At 40.6% G+C, this 23,593-nt stretch overlaps 1 protein-coding gene and 1 long non-coding RNA gene across 3 annotated transcripts in view; one reads left to right on the top strand and one right to left on the bottom strand.

The window, feature by feature from the left end:
* Positions 1-23,593, top strand: part of LOC131761473 (uncharacterized) — an 83,551-nt gene that overhangs the window by 14,701 nt on the left and 45,257 nt on the right. The gene's annotated exons all lie outside the window — the stretch shown is intronic.
* RASEF (RAS and EF-hand domain containing) overlaps positions 10,615-23,593 on the bottom strand; it is an 85,531-nt gene continuing 72,552 nt past the window's right edge. For both annotated transcript variants that reach the window (XM_059072288.2, XM_067041282.1), the window contains 3 exons: positions 23,287-23,406; positions 20,285-20,361; positions 10,615-13,921 (listed from right to left, as the gene is read on the bottom strand). In XM_059072288.2, coding sequence (XP_058928271.1) covers positions 13,816-13,921; positions 20,285-20,361; positions 23,287-23,406 — 303 coding nt within the window. In that variant the 3' untranslated portion in view covers positions 10,615-13,815. The remainder of the gene's footprint in view (positions 13,922-20,284; positions 20,362-23,286; positions 23,407-23,593) is intronic.

The raw sequence follows: 23,593 nt of genomic DNA, 5'->3' as shown, positions 1-23,593 counted from the left end.
CTGCCAGTGGTGGTGGATCACCCATGTGGTGGTGGTGCTGGGGGTGGGGGTGGGATGCAGGCTGACTGAACAGGAAGCAGGAAGGAGCTCTAGGAATGTCTCAGAATGACCTCCTAAAACAGTCTGTAGGAGGAACTTCATTCAGTCTGTGAGTGAGGGAGCGTGGAGATAACATGTAGTTTGGAGGGGCTTACATTTCTTAGTAGATGCTTACAAATCTCAGCTTGCCTCTCAGCCACCTCCCTCCCCAGCTTTCTCCATTTCAATCCAAGGGTTTTAGAGAATTTCACATATTTACATGAATGATAAACAGATATTTCTCTGAAATAGCCAATTATTGGACATCTTCAGAGAGAGGTGAAGGGGCCACAGACCCTCTTCAGTTCTGAGCCTTTTATCTGATTGTTAAAGACTTACGTGTGGCATTAAATTCTAGATTCCTGGCCACTTTCTGGTCTGGTTAATGGGACAGGACAGTTTCCAAAAGCCTTAAAGTTTTCTTTTGACAGTCAAGGTGAGTAGTTCTGGTGCTTTCTGAAATGCAGTGGGACATAATGAAGAAATGGGGAAGGATGACAGAAATGAAGGGCTGGAGCTGGCAAGCTTATATGATGCAGTCTTTGGCTGGGGAAAGGACAGGAGTCATCCTCTAAGGGGAAGGCACCAGGCAAATCCTGGGAGGGGATACAGCCGACTGGGTTTAGCACCATATAATATACATGAAATACATATAAATATACATATATAAAAAAAGTATATATAAAAGTATATATGAATATTCAGGGAGGCAAGGCTGGTGGAAAGGAGGAAAGTGGTGAAGGATCCCAGGTGTAGGTGGTGTAGAAATGAGACACAGCAGCAGGGCTGAGTACAGGCTGCTGGCAGGAACTCGACCAGCTCAGGTATTGTCCATAACATTTTATGGAAAAAACCTGAATGAACTTTTTGGCCAACCCAATATGTTTAGAAAACCCCTTGTGTTTGTGGTTCTTTCCCAGAAGCTTCAATGCTAAACTCACTGCTCTTTTATGGGCAAACAGATTGAAACTGAGATTTATTCAGCTTCTTCCTCCAAAAGTATTGGACCTTGAGCTGGCTTCCTGGCTCTAAGCTCCTTTGAGTGCAAAGCAGATTGGCTTTTCTCCCTTACATGCCCTGGTTAGGAACATCCCAGCTTCTGTCCCAGGTACTCAGACACCCATCTACATGGTCTTCCTCTCTCTTTCTCTCCCTGCCTACCCTTGGGGGTGGGGTCCAGCCCCTCACCATGCCCTACTGTGATCTTCATTCCAGGTATCATTCATTCTGTGTAGCTGTTAGGCAGTGGAAGTGGGATATAGGCAAGAGAGCTACAGCAGCCTCCTAGGTGAGTTGTCCAGAAAGATCTAACCAATAACCAACAGGGAGCAGAGAAGGGAGATTCTATCATTTGCTTTTGACATTTGATTGTGTTATCCTGCTTTCTCTGTTGTCCCCTTCTGTAACAGCTATTTTTGGATATTGGACTTCCTTCCTCTCCTGGTTTCTCTTTCTTTGCACTTTTCTTTCTGTAAGACTCCTCAAATCTGTCTTTCAAGCTCTATATTGTTTACTTTTTTGTAAACTTCTGCTGTCATGTTTTTAATTTCTAAGATCTTATTTTTGATTTATGAATGTTCCTTATTGATAGTATCTTGTTCTTGTTTCATGGCTGCAGTAGTTTTGTCTATCTCTCTAAATATATTAATGATAGATTTTTTTTCTCTGCATAAGCTCTGTTTCCCTAAGTTGATATTTCTCTGTTTTATTTGGTCTCCGTTTTCCATGTTAGAACCTTTCCACAAAAATCCAGTGATCCTTCAGGTGTTCAGGGGAGCTAACGTCCTGATTGAAAGCTCTGAGTGATGGGAGTGACTTGCCAACTTTGAACTTTACTGTAGGGTGATGGAGGCAGGGTGCATTTCTTAGAAAAGGTCTTTCCTCTTACCTGGTCAGTACTCCAGGGAAAAGTCTTTCAGTCTCTGGAAGATAAAAGCATCAGTGTCCTGAAAGCTGAGTGGGTAGTATTAGCTTTTAGCACTGAGCGCTTATTACATATTTTCATTTAACTCCCCTGCTTTTTGAACAGTACCAACACACTCCACTGTGCCTTATATAGCCCCCAATCTAGCATCCCTCTATTTTACTCCAGAAAATACACCTCCAGACTTTGGTCAGAGTAGTAGTGGCATAGCATGAGAGAACAATACTTAAGGATAAAACTGCTTCTCAAACTACTTTCACCCCACCTTCCCTTATACTCCCGTTCCAGAGGTATGTGCTTCTGCCTTTGGGAAATCTGCAGTGTAAACCTAGATTGCTCTCAGATTTCCCCCACTGGCTTAGAATTCAGCTTTCTTAGGTTGTTAACTTGGTTCCAAGTTTTCCATCTACTCTCCAGCTTCATTATTTTGTTCCTATTGTCTTCTGCCTTTGTGGCTCTGTATCTTTAAAAGAAAAACCCATTTGATTCTAGTTTCAGTGGAGTTTTAGAGAGGAGAAAAATGATATGCCATCTCACCCCAGAAAACATTCAATATTTTTGCTTCTTAACCCAATTATCCTCAATCTGTAACCTTTCTTACTTCCTCAGCCCACGTTAATGGCTACAAGAGGGATGATTAAATCAGACTCGTTTCAGAGCTGCAGTTATAAAGGCAGGAGGTGGATTACTACACATTCCTGCAAGGACCACATTTTATCCTTAAGCTTCAGCACACTTGATGGTCAAGAACAATTGGCCACATGCATTCTTTTTCTTGTGAGATTTGGGTTGCTAACATATAAAACAGCATCTATAATGTTAACATCATGCTCCCCTTGCTTGGAACCTGGAGGGGAGTGTATCACCCGTAAGTGGTAGTCAGGGATATAGGACAGAGCAGCGGGACCAAGCTCCCCTTCCCACAGTGAGCTTCAAGGCTGAAGCAGAACTGAACTGGATCAGGGAGAGGACTAAGTCCTCTCTCTAAGTCCACTAAGTCAAGCTTGGAGTTTTGATTACTATGTGGGAATTCTCTTCTGAATATACTATGCTTGCAGCTTCTCACCCAGGGCAGAGGTTCTTATTTAGGGCCATAGACCCATTGGGTCTATGGGTAAAAATCTGTATTTCTGCTTTGGATGGGAAAAAATTACGTGTTTATTTTTTACTAAACTCTTATTGGAATTTAGCATTTCATTTAATATAAAATGCTAGCAACAAACCCCAATAGGATTATTGGTATCTGTGACTGTGTCACCAATAGAAATCATAGATATTTATACTCTACGTTAGATTCTTTGTAGATGTCACAAAATACCATTTACCTTCATCATGATGTCAAAATTATGGTAAGTAATAGACCTACCATCGGATCTTGTAGTTTAATGTGCCAATAAAGCAGCACCGATACTGTCAGATATCACAAAATTTTATTTTATTATTATTATTTTTTAAACATCTTTATTGGAGTATAATTGCTTTACAATGGTGTGTTAGTTTACGCTTCACAACAAAGCAAATCAGCTATAGATATACATATGTTCCCATTCTCTTCTCTCTTGCATCTCCCTCCCTCCAACCCTCCCCATCCCACCCCTCTAGGCGGTCACAAACCACCTAGCTGATCTCCCTGTGCCATGCAGCTGCTTCCCACTAGCTATCCACCCTGCGTTTGACGGTGTATATATGTCCATGCCACTCTCTCACTTCGTCACAGCTTACCCTTCCCCCTCCCCATATCCTCAAGTCCATGCTCTAGTAGGTCTGTGTTTTATTCCCATCCTACCACTAATCTCTTCATGACATTTTTTTTTCTTAGATTCCATATATATGTGTTAGCATACGGTATTTGTTTTTCTCCTTCTGATTTACTTCACTCTGTATGACAGACTGCAGGTCTATCCACCTCATTACAAATAACTCAGTTTCATTTCTTTTTATGGCTGAGTAATATTCCATTGTATATATGTGCCACATCTTCTTTATCCATTCATCTGTTGATGGACACTTAGGTTGCTTCCATGTCCTGGCTATTGTAAATAGAGCTGCAATGAACATTTTGGTACATGACTCTTTTTGAATTATGGTTTTCTCAGGGTATATGCCCAATAGTGGGATTGCTGGGTCGTATGGTAGTTCTATTTGTAGTTTTTTAAGGAACCTCCATACTGTTCTCCATAGTGGCTGTATCAGTTTATATTCCCACCAGCAGTGCAAGAGTGTTCCCTTTTCTCCACACCCTCTCCAACATTTATTGTTTCTAGAGTTTTTGATGATGGCCATTCTGACTGGTGTGAGATGATATCTCATTGTAGTTTTGATTTGCATTTCTCTAATGATTAATGATGTTGAGCATTCTTTCATGTGTTTGTTGGCAATCTGTATATCTTCTTTGGAGAAATGTCTGTTCATTTCTTCTGCCCATTTTTGGATTGGGTTGTTTGTTTCTTTGTTATTGAGCTGCATGAGTTGCTTATAAATTTTGGAGATTAATGCTTTGTTAGTTGCTTCATTTGCAAATATTTTCTCCCATTCTGAGGGTTGTCTTGTTTATGGTTTCCTTTGCTGTGCAAATCTTTTAAGTTTCATTAGGTCCCATTTGTTTATTTTTGTTTTTATTTCCATTTCTCTAGGAGATGGGTCAAAAAGGATCTTGCTGTGATTTATGTCATAGAGTGTTCTGCCTATGTTTTCCTCTAAGAGTTTGATAGTGTCTGGCTTTACATGTAAGTCTTTAACCCATTTTGCGTTTATTTTTGTGTATGGTGTTAGGGAGTGTTCTAATTTCATACTTTTACATGTACCTGTCCAGTTTTCCCAGCACCCCTTATTGAAGAGGCTGTCTTTTCTCCACTGTATATTCTTGTCTCCTTTATCAAAGATAAGGTGACCATATGTGTGTGGGTTTATCTCTGGGCTTCCTTTTTTTTTTTTAACATCTTTATTGGGGTATAACTGTTTTACAATGGTGTGTTAGTTTCTGCTTTACAACAAAATGAATCAGTTATACATATACATATTTTCCCATATCTCTTCCCTCTTGCGTCTCCCTCCCTCCCACCCTCCCTATACCAACCCTCTAGGTGGTCACAAAGCACAGAGCTGATCTCCCTGTGCTATGCATCTGCTTCCCACTAGCTATCTATTTTACATTTGGTAGTGTATATATGTCCATGCCACTCTCTTACTTCGTCACAGCTTACCCTTCCCCCTCCCCATATCCTCAAGTCCATGCTCTAGTAGGTCTTTTTATTCCCGTCCTACCACTAATCTCTTCATGACATTTTTTTCCTTAGATTCCATATATATGTGTTAGCATACAGTATTTGTTTTTCTCCTGACTTACTTCACTCTGTATGACAGACTGCAGGTCTATCCACCTCATTACAAATAACTCAGTTTCATTTCTTTTTATGGCTGAGTAATATTCCATTGTATATATGTGCCACATCTTCTTTATCCATTCATCTGTTGATGGACACTTAGGTTGCTTCCATGTCCTGGCTATTGTAAATAGAGTTGCAGTGAACATTTTGGTACATGACTCTTTTTGAATTATGGTTTTCTCAGGGTATATGCCCAGTAGTGGGATTGCTGGGTCGTATGGTAGTTCTACTTGTAGTTTTTTAAGGAACCTCCATACTGTTCTCCATAGTGGCTGTATCAGTTTACATTCCCACCAGCAGTGCAAGAGTGTTCCCTTTTCTCCACACCCTCTCCAACATTTATTGTTTCTAGAGTTTTTGATGATGGCCAATCTGACCGGTGTGAGATATCTCATTGTTGTTTTGATTTGCATTTCTCTAATGATTAATGATGTTGAGCATTCTTTCATGTGTTTGTTGGCAATCTGTATATCTTTGGAGAAATGTCTGTTTAGTTCTTCTGCCCATTTTTGGGTTGGGTTGTTTGTTTTTTTGTTATTGAGCTGCATGAGTTGCTTATAAATTTTGGAGAGTAATCCTTTGTCAGTTGCTTCATTTCCAAATATTTTCTCCCAATCTGAGGGTTGTCTTTTTGTCTTGTTTATGGTTTCCTTTGCTGTGCAAAAGCTTTTAAGTTTCATTAGGTCCCATTTGTTTATTTTTGTTTTTATTTCCATTTCTCTAGGAGATGGGTCAAAAAGGATCTTGCTGTGATTTATGTCATAGAGTGTTCAGTGTTCTGCCTATGTTTTCCTCTAAGAGTTTGATAGTGTCTGGCTTTACATGTAAGTCTTTAACCCATTTTGCGTTTATTTTTGTGTATGGTGTTAGGGAGTGTTCTAATTTCATACTTTTACATGTACCTATCCAGTTTTCCCAGCACCCCTTATTGAAGAGGCTGTCTTTTCTCCACTGTATATTCTTGTCTCCTTTATCAAAGATAAGGTGACCATATGTGTGTGGGTTTATCTCTGGGCTTTCTTTTTTTTTTTAAACATCTTTATTGGGGTATAACTGTTTTACAATGGTGTGTTAGTTTCTGCTTTACAACAAAGTGAATCCGTTATACATATTTTCCCATATCTCTTCCCTCTTGCGTCTCCCTCCCTCCCACCCTCCCTATACCAACCCTCTAGGTGGTATAGTAGGGAGGATATGTTCTATCCTGTTCCATTGATCTATATTTCTGTTTTTGTGCCAGTACCATACTGTCTTGATTACTGTAGCTTTGTAGTATAGTCTGAAGTCAGGGAGCCTGATTCCTCCAGCTCCATTTTTCGTTCTCAAGATTGCTTTGGCTATTCGGGGTCTTTTGTGTTTCCATACAAATTATGATATTTTTTGTTCTAGTTCTGTGAAAAATGCCAGTGGTAGTTTGATAGGGATTGCATTGAATCTGTAGATTGCTTTGGGTAGTAGAGTCATTTTCACAATGTTGATTCTTCCAATCCAAGAACATGGTATGTCTCTCCATCTATTTGTATCGTCTTTAATTTCTTTCATCAGTGTCTTATAATTTTCTGCATATAGGTTTTTTGTCTCCTTAGGTAGGTTTATTCCTAGATATTTTATTCTTTTTGTTGCAATGGTAAATGGGAGTGTTTTCTTAATTTCACTCTCAGATTTTTCATCATTAATGTGTAGGAATGCAAGAGATTTCTGTACATTACTTTTGTATCCTGCTACTTTACCAAATTAATCGATTAGCTCTAGTAGTTTTCTGGTAGCATCCTTAGGATTCTCTATGTATAGTATCATGTTATCTGAAAACAGTGACAGCTTTACTTCTTCTTTTCCTATTTGGAGTCCTTTTATTTCTTTTTCTTCTCTGATTGCTGTGGCTAGAACTTCCAAAACTAGGTTGAATAAGAGTGGTAAGAGTGGGCAACCTTGTCTTGTTCCTGATCTTAGTGGAAATGGTTTCAATTTTTCACCATTGAGGACGATGTTGGCTGTGGGTTTGTCATATATGGCCTTTATTATGTTGAGGAAAGTTCCCTCTATGCCTACTTTCTGCAGGGTTTTTATCATAAATTGGTGTTGAATTTTGTCAAAAGCTTTCTCCGCATCTGTTGAGATGATCATATGGTTTTTATCCTTCAGTTTGTTGATATGGTGTATGATTTGCGTATATTGAAGAATCCTTGCATTCCTGGATTAAAACCCACTTGATCATGATGTATGATCCTTTTAATGTGCTACTGGATTCTGTTTGCTAGTATTTGTTTAACATCTTTATTGGAGTATAACTTTTGCTAGTATTTTAATTTTATTTTTAAAAAAATGTTTATTTCTTTGAACTTCTTTCTTTTTTCTTTTTTTTGGCCATGCCGTGCATCTTGTGGGATTTTAGTTCCCGGACCGGGGATTGAACCCAGGCCCTCAGCAGTGAGACTGCAGAGTCCTAACCACTGGACCACCAGGAAATTCCCCACAAAATTTTAAATATCTTGGGAACAGTCTTTCAGTATCATTGGTTTCCTTAATAATCCTATGTATTTCATTTTATTCATTTAAAAACATTATTCCAAGGGACTCCTCAGCTTCAGAGGAGTCTGTGACTTTAAAAGAACCTTGAGACCCTGATCTAGAGGAATCTTAAGTCATGAGGCTGCTGAAGTGTGCCCTGAGAGTGGGGAAAGGTTACCCCCATTCAGTAAAGTCTAAAGGGCTGCAGGAGACAGAAATCATCCAGCATGCCAGGCACACAAGTAACCTGGTCATCACATGCAGTCTCACCAAGTCTACAGTGGGCACTGGCTCAGACCCCAGGGTTGGGTAGAGCTGCTGGGAGGAAGCAGTCTCTGAAATGAGATGTGCAGGACAGACAGGAGTTGGGCAGGCAGATGACGAGAGCAGACAGAGTGGTGTTCCAGGCAGAAAGTGGAGCTGAGTAAAGGGCTGGAGGGGAGAGAGCAAGGCTTGATGGAGGGACAGTTTCCTGTGCCTGACTGGGGACTTTGGGGTGGAGAAAGAGGGGGAGGAGGCAGAATGTGGATCTTTTTTATTTGTTCACAAGTTTGTTGTCAGCCTCCACCAGAACGTAGTCTGCTTCAGATCTGTCTTACTCACTCTGCATCCCCTGGGTCTAGAATTGCACCCATGACACAGTCAGGCTCAATAAACATAACTGAATTAGCAAAGGAACAGTTAGGAGCTAGATCACAGAGGGCCTGAGAGGTCATGTTAAGAAATCTTTGGATATTATCTAAGAGTAAATATGTTTCTGAAATGATTGATCAAGAAGATAATATATTTGTGGCGAATTAAAGAGCATTAGTTTTACTCCTAAAAGCACACTGGAACTCATAAAACTTCCTCTGAAGAGATCTTTATCCAGCTCTTGAGTTCTACCCTGCTGCACAGCAATGGGAAGATGTGCCAGAAAGCTGGGATTGAGAAATTTTCAGAAAGCCAAAATCCTAAGGACAGTGAGGGACTCTATAAAAATGTATGTCAAATACCACGAAACATGGTTCCTGAGCTGCCAGCCTGAGAGGTCACGAGTTAAAGGGCCTTACAACTAAATTCCCACTCTATGGAAATTTAAGAAATATAAATTCACAAATAAACCTGATACGCAGAAGAAAATTTAAAACTGGGTAATTATTCTTAGAATTTTGCACTTGAAAATTTATCTTAACCTATAATTCAAGTTGAAGCATTTGTGCCTATTTTCCATTTTCAGCTATGAAAACATCTTAATGTCTAGATCTGGAAAGGAAAGATGTTATTTTTTATTTTAAGGCTTGCAAAACAATATGCTTTGTTGGAGATTCATTCCCATCCTGTGGACTTTTGGATATATACACTGGAAATCCTTGTCAACAGGCTATTGGTCATAGGATAAAGGTTAGTTTCCATTTAAAGAACCCCAATACCCACCACCATTTTTACTGTCATTTAGATTTGAAAGCCCAGTCAGAGCTCTGTTACATTCTTCGTCCCTTCAACTTCTTCATCCAGTCACCCCTTAATAAATGGAGAGCATACACTGATAAGGACTCCATTCACAACTTTCCATTCTGACTTTCAGGCCCTCATTTTTCTCTCAATGATTTTCTTCTCTTTTAATCTACTCTTTACAGAATATTCTATCCTATATGATACCCCAACTTTGTGCCTAATGAAATACCAAGAATATACGTGGGAGGTAAATGAACTTATGTCCAAGTGAATCCTCTACAATGCCCCATTCCCCCAAGTAATCTGGTAAATTTCGGGAGTTCTGTCACATATTGGTGGTAGTACCCAGGGTCCTGAGCAAGACCAGTGTGATCAGTGGTGCTTCAAAAGTTTTTCTTTTTTCATTGAGGGTGATCAAAGTGCCAGGTACTATTCTAAGCCCTTTCCATACATACACTCATTTAGTCCTCACAACCACTCCATGAGAAAGGTACTGTTGTCACTCCTATTTTACCAATGAAGCAGCTGGGGTACACAAAGATTAAACCCCTTATTCACAGTTACCGACTAGTAGGTACATGAGGCCAGGTTCAAACCCAGGCAGGCTGGCTGCAGAGCTCAGACCTGTGGCCACCAAAATATGTTGCCTCTTATTTATACTGTCCTTGTCTATTGCATATGTATGTCTCTGTGTATGTGTGTCTGCAGAAACTCTGCAAAGCCTGCCTTTAAACAGTTAATTCTTTGATTTCCCATTCAAGCACTGTGTATAGCAGAGGGGAGGCAGCAGCAGACAAGAGGGATAAAGCTCAGAGGATATGTCTAGTTAAACAAGTATGAGGGCAATAAGGATGCTGACCAGTTAGAAAGGGTGCTGTACTGGTTTGGGGTTGAGAAGGGAAACTTCCTGAAGGAAGTGATGTTTAAACTAAAGCAGAAGGATGAGCAGGAGTTAGCTAGGCAGGGTGGGGGGCCACGCAGGGGTGTCAGATGAGGGGCCTAACCCGAGGTCATGAGAACTGCCAGAGCACGTCCTCAAATTTTTCTACGAAAGCCTTACTGTTGCTGGCTGTCACACCTCAAGCTGGTCGACCTGTAGCCCTGTTGGCCGAGATGACATGATGTGCCACAGTACCACACACCATGTGTTCCTCCTTTTCTCTCCCAGCCAGCTGCCCAGGCCAGTGTTTTAGAGGCAGGGTTTCACGTAGGCACATTGTAGGACTAAAATTACTTCAGTGATGCCTGCAGCAAAGCTGAAGGAAACACCAGAAGGCCAAAGCAAGCATGCTTTATTAAATTTATGATGTAGAAAATATTTGTAGTTCCTTAGACATTTGCATTGCTATAAAAATTACACTTTATGGGATAATTATTAATGGTTTGAAGAGAAATAAACAGTATAAACGAAATATAGCCGATACCATGAAAATGTAAACCATGTAAATCAAGATCATAAAATAATTATTCAGTACTCAGAGGCCTTCTTAATATATACATATGAAATTTCTCATACATATATACAATAAAAGCCCACAAAAATCGTGACTCTGAAGCCGATCACTGTACAAATATGAAAATAAATATCTTTAAACTCAATTTTATCTTCAGCAAGAGGGTTGTACGGTTTGGCTTCATGCAAATCACATTTAGTATTAAATAATCAAATGTCACATATGTCATATAAAGCAGCAAGTGGAAAAAATAAATTATGAAAATGCATGAGGCTAAAAGTTAACAGTGAAAAATGTGTCCATAGCCAATGTTCTTTTCCGTGACAAAACTAAATTATTATCCAATGTGTCAGGATACATAAAAAAGAGTGTAATATAAGTGATTTTAAAAGCTCTCCAAGGAAAAATTGAGACAAGGTGAGTTACTTGCATAAAACTATGCAAGTGCAGCAAATTAAGTTCAAGTTAAAAACATTAGCTATTTATGTTCTTACCAAAAATATACTCTAAATTTTAGAACACCTTCACGAAATTAAATGTTAGTAATAATCTTGGTTTCCTAGCAAGGCAATTGAAAGAGCTATAAGTAGCTTTTCTGTAAACAAGATTGCTAACCGGAGCTATAAGTCTCTAATTTGGATTTTGTTGCAAAAATATCTATTCAGGTTCAGTTAGTTAAAGATGATTGCTTTGTTTATCACAGGCACCTATGTAATCTAATCAATTTGGATGCGCTGGCTGTACAACCCAGAAGCAAAGACCAAGATAATACTTCTGTATCAAAGGTATACTATTATTTACAGATTGTAAGACAAATATAGACACTTTGTGGGAAAATAAATACAGACAACACAATAACATGTATACTAACACAGTTTTGTGCAATTGCACCAAACACCTAAACTTGAGTACCATATATCAACACATAGGTGTAAGGTCTATTCTAACCTAGGCTCCATAGATGCCACCTAGGCAAACAGCAGTGGCAAGACTTTCATCGCACCATGGCACAAAAATAACCATCTCTCCCTGGTTCAGTTTGACAATTCCCCACCAGCAAGGCATTCTTTTTGGTAAAAAATGTAAACTTTTTTTTTCTCCTGGGACCAAAATACAGAAAACAGGAATCCATGGTAGAGTTGTTGAGGACAATCAACTTTCCAGTAAAAAAAAAAAAAAAAAAGCAAACAAACCAACTAGAGCTCATCAGTAGAGAGAAGGCACGCTTTGAAAAGCTAAATGGACGTTGTGGCTATTTATAATCTCTGTGTGCTAACAGACTGGCCAATTTTCGTTAAAAAAAAAAAAGCTTGGAGAATTTAAGGTCTGATCATAAAAATCATAAATAGAATTGTTTTAATTCTACAAGAGGGATGTTTTTAGCTTATGTATTACAATAAATAAGAGCTATTATTTAAGTTTTTTCAGCAGGCTACTTGGGACCTGGACCTATGAACAAAGGTAAGTTCAAGACTCTAGTTGGGAATAACTTAGCTGGTTCAGGCCACTGAAAACCAAAACCAAAAACCAAAGAGCATGCCTTGCTGACCCACCCTGGGGTCAGGTATTGACTCCTTTGGCTTTTGGAGACATTTCAGTGGGGAAGTCTGGGAGGCAGTACAGCTTCTAGGAGGACAAAACCTATCAGGCTGTTGGTGAGGATGAGTCCCTAGTCACCCGAGACAAAGGACTCTTGAGTTACCTGTACCCTAACCACAATTCCTCTTCAAAAGAGGTGATTTTCCAAAACTACACATAACATTTCTTTCACTGTTCATTATTTAAGGAGGAGAATGCAGGCAACCAGGGAGTTAGGGGATTTGCGTTATTCTGGAGATTATGCTCTTAAACTATGGGTAAACCATGGGGAGGTTTAAGCATGTATATTTTCATTCAGCAAAATGTTAAATCAATACTAGTGTATTTTTTGCATGAGATATAATTCACATACCATAAAATTCACCATTTAAAGTATACAGTTTAGTGGGGTTTAGTATATTCACCAAGTTGTGCAACATTACCATAATATAATTCCAGAACATTCTCATCGTCCCACAAAGAAACCATAGACCAATAGTAGTCACTCTCAATTCCTCCCTTTTACCACAGCCCCTGGCAGTCTCTTGCTGGTGTTTTTTTTTTAAGTGAAGTGTGACAGCTTTCCTGGGCATTGTGTTTTCAGTTGCATGTAGCTTTATATTTTTTCATTAGAATTTTTAACAGTGAATTCAGACCATTGACTTTATAAGTATTCTGAGATTATAAAATACCCTCTTTTATATACAAACTATTTTTGTCCCCCAAATGTTTTCTTTCTTTATACATAAAAAATAGATTTTTCTGTCTCCACTGGAGCTCAAAACATTACCATTTTTTCTCAAATTCTGTTCTTGTCCAAGAAGTGAGAAAAGTTAATACCCCAATATTTAAAAAGTACAGATGAGCAGAGTCCTTATTAACTGTGGGCCATCATGCTCTCCTTCTCACTTCTTAAAGAGCTACAGAGCTGAGAGGGCCGAGGCCTGAAAGGCCAAGCTGCTTGTTTACAGATGAGGAAATGGATCTAATGTGGGTTGGCGACATGTCTCAGACTACAAGGCTAGTTTACAGCAAAGCTAGGATGGTAACCCCCTTTTATTAGTTTTTTAGTATTGAATATTGGAAATAAATGTCATAGGTTATTTATCACATGAACCTAATTACATCAGTGAATTTCTTCTATAACTTTGATCTGAGCATGTGTTTTTTTTTTTTTTTTACCACTTTAAAAACATTTACACATTATCTGTTAAGACTTTGTAAGGATAAGACAGGTATATTTAACCAGGGGGCCCAAATCACTCATTGAAACATAGCAAAAAAGAGCCGAGGTTCTGGAGGGACCTGAGAGCACAGTTCAGATTTCCCACACTGTAACTCTACATATGACAGTGCCTGTAGGATATACCACTCCATGTAGGAAGCAAATAAGTCACGTACATTCAGTACTCTGGGAATGAAGGCTTCATGGGCCAAGGATCTTTTGGATTTAACCATTGCAACAATTCTTCATCTGGGTTGACTTTTTGGAACTGGTCCCACTCAGATTGGTAATGGATTTGCTGTCATCCTCATCAGTTCTTTTTTTCACTTCCCTGGAGGGAGAGAGAGACAGACAGACAGAGAGAGAAAGGAGATTACCGAGGTATAAAACTGAACCATAAGCAACTCTGTAGAAATAAAACAGCACTGCTGAGCACTTGCTGTGTGCCATCCAGACAGTGTTCTAAGTGCTTTGTAGGTGTCGACCTATTTAATCCTCACAACAACTATATGATTTTGTTGTGCCCCATTTTATATGTGAGGAAACAAAGGCAAAAAAAAAATTAAGAAATTTCCCTTAGGTTACACAACTGGAGAAGTGGCAGATCTGGGATTCCAGCCACGCAGGTGGGCTCCAGTGCTCACATTCTGAGTACCAGGCCACACACTCATGCACGCACACACACACACACACGCCCAGGTGCCTATACACATGTGCACACACTCACATGCACACACACAGACTACTCTTGCTCTCTCCTGTGGTTTTGCATGGCTTATAATCTGCACACGTACAACAGGTCACTCCTTAGGACTCTGGAACCTGGATCCCACCCCCAGCTAATGCTTAACATTAACAAAAGCAATGATGACTTTATAACCATTCTGTAATTATACATGATCGTGGAGGTAACAACAGATGGTTAAAATCCAGAAAAAATGTCTTCCTTTTGCCTCTTCCTAAATTTCTTTTAGAAATAACTGCTAGAGGCAACACTGGACCAAAGATGTCCATGATCTTATGAAAGCCCCCTAGGGAAGTCTCCTATCCCTGGGGATACTTGTGAAATACACACATCCTGAAGTCCCACCTTAGACAAGCTGAATGGCAAACTCTGTGGGTAAGCAGAGTGTGACAGTTTGTCCCCAAGACAACCCCAAAGAGTTCTGCCTCCGCTGTCAGTGTCTGGTGCTCCCCATTAAGTGGTGAAGCGTGTGCCACTCCCCCGTGGTCAGCACCGGCTCTGTGACTGCTCAGACCAATAGAATGGCGAGGAAATGGTGTGCTAAAACTTCCAAGCCAGGCATTAATAAGGCCTGACCATTCTGAGCTGCCATTTACGAAGCCCAGTGTTCCTCACTGGAGAGACGGCAGCGGAGAGGTCCTGGGGGCTGAGATGCCACAGGGCGGAGCACCCTGGCTGCAGACATCAGACTGAGCCACAGCCGTGTCCATGACCTCAAATGCATGAGACGCCCAAGGGAGAGCAGTCACGGACCCTCCAGTGAGATCCAGTCACTTCTGGTAATTTCAAAAAATAGAAAGTGGTGTTGTTCTAGGCGACTACATTTTGGGTGGCTTGTTACAGAGCAGTAGATCCTGGGAATTGGCATATTCCCGGCACAGCAACGCTGTTCAATAGAAATAGAATTTAATTCACATATGTAATTTAAAATTTTTTAGCAGCCACAGTAAAAAATGTAAAGAGAAATAGGTGAAATTAATTTTATTAACATATATTATCTAACTCAGTATTACAAAAATATCATTTTAGCATGTTACCAATAAAAGTATTAATGAGGTATTTTACAATTTTTATACTGTCTTCAAAACCCAGTATTTATTTAATACATCCAGCACATCTCAGCTTGGATTAGCCACACTTCAGGTGGCTAGTGGCTACTACACTGGTCAGCACAGCCCCAGAAGGAGCTGATATGTGCTAACCTTTGAAAACCACTGCATTGTGAGTAGGAAACAAAAGGGAAACTGGTTCTTGCTGGAGACCAGTTAATAAATGCTATGTTACATGTTTTCACATAGCCCTTATTTAATACACACAACACACACACATGCTGACAGGTAACAGGTGAGCATTGCTGTCTTCCCTTCACAGATGAGGAAACAAACACTCAGGAAAAGAAAGAGGATACATAGTTCAACCCCATAACACCCTACAAGACTTGGTTCAGACTTCTGACCTCCAGAACTATATTTTTATTGCTTAAAGCACTAAGCTAGTAGGAATTTGTTACAGTGACAATAGAAAACTAATACAACTTCCAAATGCAAAATCTTGACCATTTGGTCTTTCAACAAATGTCCGATTTATGCCAAACTCTGGGATCCTCAACTAGTGAGTTTTTTTTTTTTTTAATTGTACATTAAAAAAAAAAAATTTGGCTGTGCCGGGTCTTAGTTGTGGCACATGGGATCTTCCTTGCGGCGTAGGGGATCTTTAGTTTCAGCATGCGGGATGTTTTTAGTTGCAGCATGCAGGATCTTTAGGTGTGGCATGTGGGATCTAGTTCCCTGACCAGGGATTGAACCTGGGCCCCCTGCATTGGGAGTATGGAGTATCAACCACTGGACTACCAGGGAAGTCCCTCTCAACTAGTGAGCTTTGAGAGAGAGCCAGATGTCTTCTAAATAAATCGTTACCAGGTCCCCGAGAGCTGCTAACACACAAGCACAGTGGAGCCGACCTCTTGGTGGGATAGGAATTCACTTTCATTTAATGAGGAAGAGAGATTCCAGGTGCAGGGAACAGCATGTATAGAGGCAAAGAGGCATAAAAGAACTTGGCTATGACCGGAAGCAAAGTTTGCTGTGTCTACAGATTATCATTCATTTGGGAAGCAAGATAAGAGATGCAAATAGAAAGGTAGGTGAACTGGGCTCTGGGGGACCATTAGCCACTTGCCAAGGAGGCTGGACTCTATGCTCTAGGTAGGGCACCAGTGTGGGGTGCAAGCAAGAAGGTCTTAATTGGATTTTTATTTACAGAGGTTACCCTGATTACAGGGTGGAGGATGAACTGATGTTGGAGAAACTCTGAGGCTGAAACTTAGGTCCCTCCTGCACTAAACGGGGTAGGAAATTCTGAAGCCTGAAGCAGAATGGGGGTGGGCGGAGGGATTGAAGGAAGATTGCAGAGAGGTCACTGAATCAGTAGGGCCCCAGAACCCACTAGAGGCAGATGATGAAGAAAGAGGAAGGAGTCAAGACTGACTCTAGGTTACTCTTTTTGAATTATAATGTTAGTAGTTTCCTGAGAATGGGAGTATAGAATAAGGAACAATTTTAAAGAAAAATGAACACATTAGGGTTTAGATATGTTGGGTCAGTCATGCCTATGGAATTTTCATTTGTTGGTGGGTGAGAATTTAGTTGTGGAATTTTAAAAAAAGATGGGAGTGGGCTTCCCTGGTGCCGCAGTGGTTGAGAGTCTGCCTGCTGTTGCAGGGGACATGGGTTCGTGCACCAGTCCAGGAAGATCCCACATGCCGTGGAGTGGCTGGTCCCGTGAGCCATGGCCGCTGAGCCTGTGCGTCCAGAGCCTGTGCTCTGGGGCGGGAGAGGCCACAACAGTGAGAGGCCCGCGTACCGGGAAAAAAAAAAAAAAAAAAAAGATGGGAATTAAAAATACAGAAATTAGAAGTCACCTCCTAGACATAGTTCTAGAAACCATGGGGGTGGAAGACATTAGGCAGAGAGAGAGAGAGGAAGAGAGTGCAGAATAGAATCCTGAGATTACCAACATTTAAAAGGCAAGCCAGAGAGATTCAGAGTAGTGAAAAGTCCCAATTTTGCCATTTAGTAGCTGTGTCACTTTGAGCAAGCCGATGAAGCATTCTAATTCTCAATTTTCTTATCTGTACAATGGGTTTAGTAAACATAGCATCTTCACAAGACAACTCACATCTCTCCTTTCTGGAAAGTCTAAAAGGCCTCTCTCTGTTAAGTTACATATCATATGGCTGCCTGGTCATGTATTTTGTTTTCTTTTTTTTTCTCTAATGTTAAATTGCACAGCTTATCTTACATGCCCTGATACCTCTACAGGGCTTTCATGCTGAGCAGAAATGATAATAATGCAGACATTACTGAACATTGAAAGCAATTACTAAGGGAGAAAAAAATAGGTATCCATATTGTTCACCTGGCCTTCAGTTTCTTTAATCTACCAAAGATGCAGGCACCTCCCACTTTAAGGAAATCAGGAAGATATAATTTCAAACATCTAAAACAGGTTTAAGCCTGGGAAAATTAAATTACCTCACCCCAAACTGCCATATGCTTAACAACTGCATTAAAAACAATAATTAATTAATTAATTTTTGGCTGTGTTGGGTCTTCGTTTCTGTGCGAGGGCTTTCTCTAGTTGTGGCAAGCGGGGGCCACTTCATCGCAGTGCGCGGGCCTCTCACTATCGCGGCCTCTCTTGTCGTGGAGCACAGGCTCCAGACGCGCAGGGTCAGTAGTTGTGGCTCATAGGCCTAATTGCTCTGCGGCATGTGGGATCCTCCCCGACCGGGGCACGAACCCGTGTCCCCTGCATTAGCAGGCAGACTCTCAACCACTGCGCCACCAGGGAAGCCCAACAACTGCATTTAAAATGACTCAATCTTATGGACAGATTTATCCCCAATGGGCTTAGCAGTGGTGCTGAACTGATACATCAGCCTGAGCTTTTTGTGTTTTTCTCAAATTTTAGGCCATTGACCAGTTTAATGCCTGTTGTACTTGAATCTATTGAAAAACATTTAAAGCCTGTGGCTCTAGTGATGGCAGATTTACTTACCAGTGGACAATGCTTGGAATGAATGTCTATCAGCCCTACAGGGAAACTGCATTTCTAGGAGAAACTTTTCCTGGGATAGAGAGGTTTTTCCAAGAAAAAGCAGAGGAGTTCAGGTTGTTAACCAAACATTTATGGCCTTCCTTCAAAAATGAATACTGTTTCAGACAGTGCAAACCCATAAACTGTTCTAGTTCAAGTTTTATGACGTGACATGGTATGAAGGGGAGTTACTATTATACATAACATTCTGAAAGCTGTAAAACTTTTTAAAGTGGTAATTCTGCTTGTGGAAACAGTACCATTTTAAGTCTTGGGTACTTTGACAAGCAATCTGATGACACAGTATAAAGCAAATTAAAGTCTTTACTTTGGTTTATTTATAATTTTCCTATTTAACACATTGTTAACGTAACTAACCTAGACGCCTCAAACCAGCCCATAATGCAATAGCAACAATTTAAAAAGCTCCTTGATAAGTGATTCACAAGAAGTGACCTTGTTATCAGAATGCTCCTGCACACAGGTGTTTTAAGTAAAGAAGCTACACTGTAAACAGGGAGGCTGCTGGGCTGACCCAACATGCCAGCAGGAGCACCAGGGGAAAAGGCTGTCGGCTCTCCTATCTTTATGATATAATAAAGAGGATCGATTCTGCACTCTGGGTGTGACCGGGTCAATTTGGAGTCATTTAACTGTAACATGACCCCACAAGACAATTCCGTGTTAAACAGTGATTATGTTATTCAGTAGAGTCCAGGCTATTATATATGGAATCATAGACTGTCAGAACTAGAAGCGGCCTTAGGGATCATTTTCTTTAGCCCTGTCCCTCAATGTACAGATTAGAGATGCCTAAAGGAAGACAGGGACTTGGTCAAGACTCCACAGCTGTTCGGGGTAGATTTAAGATTGGACTTTGAGCCTCCTGACACTACAGTCCTCCAACGTGCTGGGCAGAAGCCAGCAGCCATGCAGAGGGCCTGGCCTGCAGCATCCTTTCGTGCTCAGCCCAGGCAGCAATTCAGCACTCCCTGCCTGAAGCTAAGGTAGCACGGAGCCCCTTACTGTACTAAAGTTAAGATTCTTATAAAATCAGAATCTCACAAATCTCACAAATCTCTACATGCCTAAAATTATGTTTTTGCTTTGTCAGCAATTAAGGATCATTGGCTGGGTTTTGTTAATGTGCATTTTTACATTTTTTCTTTCTTTTTTTTGGGGGGGGTATTGAATCCCTTTAGATCAGCAAAGAATCATCTTTTCATCTGTGGCAGAAAACTAGGGAGAAGAAGTATGTCCATCAGAAAACATTATTATTTCCTAAGAATACTGCAAGGATTAAAATACAGTTAAAACCAAGTTCCTCAATGATGTAATTTTCATTCTAATCGACATCCCCAAATGTTATTTATTATTAACACCATTGCCTTAGCTTAATAATTACCTGGGTAATAATGTAAACAAAGTGCTTCCAACTGGCATGATACACAATTTGTTTTGTTGAGTTCTTTTTCCTTTACCTTGGAAAATGTCATAATATAATAGATAGTTATAGTCATAATAGTCTCTTGTGTTTAAAATCTGGTTCCTGGAAGTGATTCACACATGTCAACTATTAGCTTTGTGGGGACATTGTGCAGAAATGTCAACGACACCTCAGATGCACCTGCTTTGTTTGGCAGTAGAGGTATTTTGCCAATGTTCACAAGTGAACAAGCAGCATACCAGTTTTTTAATAAAAACTATGTTTGTTTCTCCAACCACTACTGAAAGACAAGACAGTGTTTTCCCATGTAGATTCACATTATGGTCAAGAAATTTGACACATACAACGGCTAAGTGAAAATTCAATCCTACATCCAGTTTTCCAAATATAAGGCAAAACTTTACCGAGTAAGGTGGAGAACAGCTTCCACTATATTCGAACCATCTTTGGCGCTTGTTTCACAAAATAATGCCCCATAGGTCTGTAAAAAACATATATATATATATATATATAAACACCAGTAAATGAAGGCTTTGATTAGGTTTCCTGGAATGTTTGCTTTTAAAACCAATAAAATAAAAATATTGCCCTGTTGAGTATGCTAAAACTAATAGTTAAGAAATTGACAAAAAAAAAGTTAAAAAAAAAAAAAAGAAATTGGATTGAGTTTCAAGACTTAAAAAAAAAACCAGGTTTGAGCCTAGTTATTCCAGGAACAGTTCCTAGTCAGAGGATTTTTATTTTGCATCAAAAAAAAAAATCCCACAATACAAAATTTCATGGTTTAAGTCTCTTATATTCAAGTGTCACACATACTACCAAATGTTCTCTATCAAATAATTAGAGGGAGAGAGAAATGATAGCTTAAGGTAACCACTTAGGAATTAAATGTCCATCAAAAATATGTCTCCTTGGGCTTCCCTGGTGGCGCAGTGGTTGAGAGTCCGCCTGCCAATGCAGGGGACACGGGTTCGTGCCCTGATCCGGGAAGATCCCACATGCCGCGGAGCGGCTGGGCCCATGAGCCATGGCCGCTGGGCCTGCGTGTCTGGAGACTGTGCTCCACAATGGGAGAGGCCACAACAGTGAGAGGCCCATGTACCGCAAAAAAAAAAAAAAAAAAAAAAAAAAAAAGTCTCCTTTTGGCTGGCAGCTAGCACACATCCCGCCCCCCCTTCACCCTATCATCTTTTCCTATCAAGATTCAGCAGCCTCTGTGTTGCTAAAACCAATAGACATTTTCTAGTCTATTATTTAACCTCCCAGTGGTTATACATACAATCACTGATCATATCACTCTCCTGCTTCAGACCTTTTGATGCTTCCCATCCCTCTCAAGCAATGTTGAAATGCTTACCTGGCCGACAAGGCCTAGCTTGTATGTGGCCCCAGCCAACCTCCCAGTTTTACCTGCCACCACTCTCCCTCACTCACAGTGCTCAAGTTACCCTGGCCGTCCCTCTATTTCCCCAACACTCCAAATTCCCTCCCACCTCAGGACCTTTTCACCTGCTGTTACCACTACCTAGGTTATCCCATATGCCTAGTAACCCCTTTCCCCAGGCTGACTTTTACCTACCTTCTAGATTTTTAGGTAATCCTCCCTTGAAGTTAAGATTAAGTGTTTTCTAACTCTGAAAAGTTGGTATTAGGTCTTCCTACTGTAAAACCTCTTGATGCATGTATTTTTCCAGCAAAGCACTTGCCGCAGTTGTAAATGATGAGGTTATTTTTGTGTGTCTTTGTCTAACAGCTGGAGACAGTTTCCTTTAGGAAAGGAGAATTATGTGTGCTGTGGGGCTGGGTGTGGGCGACACAGTCCTGTGTGGGATACGGGCAGGATGCGATGGGTGCTCTGGAGCAGGGAGAGAAGGAAGAACCAAACAATGGGGAAAGACTACCATGAAACCTTTACCAATGAGCCCCCAAATCCATAGAAAATCTAAAAAATACCCCAAATGAATGTATTTCTAGTAGAAATGGGTTATGTTGCTGCTGAATTTCATAGCCAGGATGTTATAGGGTGAAATAGAGATGGCCTTTGAGGATGCAGGAGGGTGGAGGACATGAGATGCACAATAAATAAGCAAACCTTGGGAAATCTGAGAAATTGTGGGGGAGGGAATAAAATTGGCATGTGGCCAGGAATTATGAGCTCTCTAGGGGAATATGTGGATTACATGGGTTTAACATCTCTCTCCCCCAGACAGTAAACTATGTGAGTACAAGGATGGTTTCCTTTGTTCTCTACCCTTTGCTCAGCTCACAATGTAGTGCTTTTTCACATGGTGGATACAATTAAATATGTGTTGAATGGATCTCTTCTGTATTTCACTGCCTAGTTTTTTTTTTTTGCGGTATGCGGGCCTCTTACTCTTGTGGCCTCTCCCTTTGCGGAGCACAGGCTCCAGACGCACAGGCTCTGGATGCGCAGGCTCAGCGGCCATGGCTCATGGGCAGAGCCGCTCTGCGGTATGTGGGATCTTCCCTGACCGGGGCACAAACCCGTGTCCCCTGCATCGGCAGGCGGACTCTCAACCACTGCACCACCAGGAAAGCCCTCACTGCCTAGTTTTGATGTTTATCATATTTGGCTCACAGTTCTAAAATTTAAAACAAGAAACAATTCCAACTTAGAATAGTGAAATTGAAACTTCTTTTTAAAGTTCACATGTATATGTTACAGAGCAGTCCTTTCATGCTGATGACAGACAACAGTGATAGCAATGTCAGATCGGACTGTTATGATAAAAACTTCACATTTGACCTAAGGAGCATCTGGTTCCTTGTTTGGGTAAGACAAGTCATAAGAGGGCCACATAGCATTCTGACACAATGATAATAATGAGAGAATAAACACTGCCCACAATAATAATCTGGACAGATATGAGGTCCATCCTTTGTACAAATGCATAGCCAAAAATAATTTTATACTGTTCCAACTGACACAAATCTTAGAGAAAAGAATGAATCTTCCAATTCTCTTCACCCCTTTACCCAGGTGACACACTGCACCATCTACTGCCCCTTGGCACAGTGACCCTCTGGAACCAAACCCATCTTTTCAAAACAGGACACCCATTCTACTTCCTTTACCTAGGTTCCAGGACTAGAGAAGGATTCCAGGAACTGGGGAAGAGTGGGGAGGAAGACAGGATAATTTTGCATCCCCTTTGTCATTGGTACTCAGTGGGGGAAAATGATCATGTGATTGTTTTACCTCCACAAGGGATTTAACTCTTGGTGTAATTATTTACATGCATGGGATGGATGGGGGGCACTGGAGTTCTGCCTGCATACGGACAGAAGACTTATCAAACAGAGTGGAGTTTGTCAAACAGCCTCTTCAGCAAATATAGACAGAATTGAAAGATCCCTCCCAATTTGGACACACTCTTACTCTTACCATGGCCAGTTTTTCTCCAAAGTACCCTGGGACACATTTTTGTCCTTCCGCTTCAGCAGCATCACGAAGATCAGCCTTGTTTCCTACCAACATGATAGGAATGCTATTATGGGCTGCGTCCTACCATGAAGAAAAGAAATTGTGCATACATGAAACATTGGACAAGTTATGAGGTTGATGACGACAACAGCTACCATTTCTGAATGCCCCTTATATGCCACATGATGTACAGACAATATCTTTAAACCTCAAAATATCTCTAAAAGGAGCCAAACCTTTTCCCATTTCCAGATCAGAACACTGAAAT

This window comes from Kogia breviceps, chromosome 8 (assembly GCF_026419965.1).
Source record: "Kogia breviceps isolate mKogBre1 chromosome 8, mKogBre1 haplotype 1, whole genome shotgun sequence".
Taxonomy (NCBI): domain Eukaryota; kingdom Metazoa; phylum Chordata; class Mammalia; order Artiodactyla; family Physeteridae; genus Kogia; species Kogia breviceps.
The sequence above is the reverse complement of the archived record's forward strand: the minus strand, read 5'-3'. Positions and strand labels throughout refer to the sequence as shown.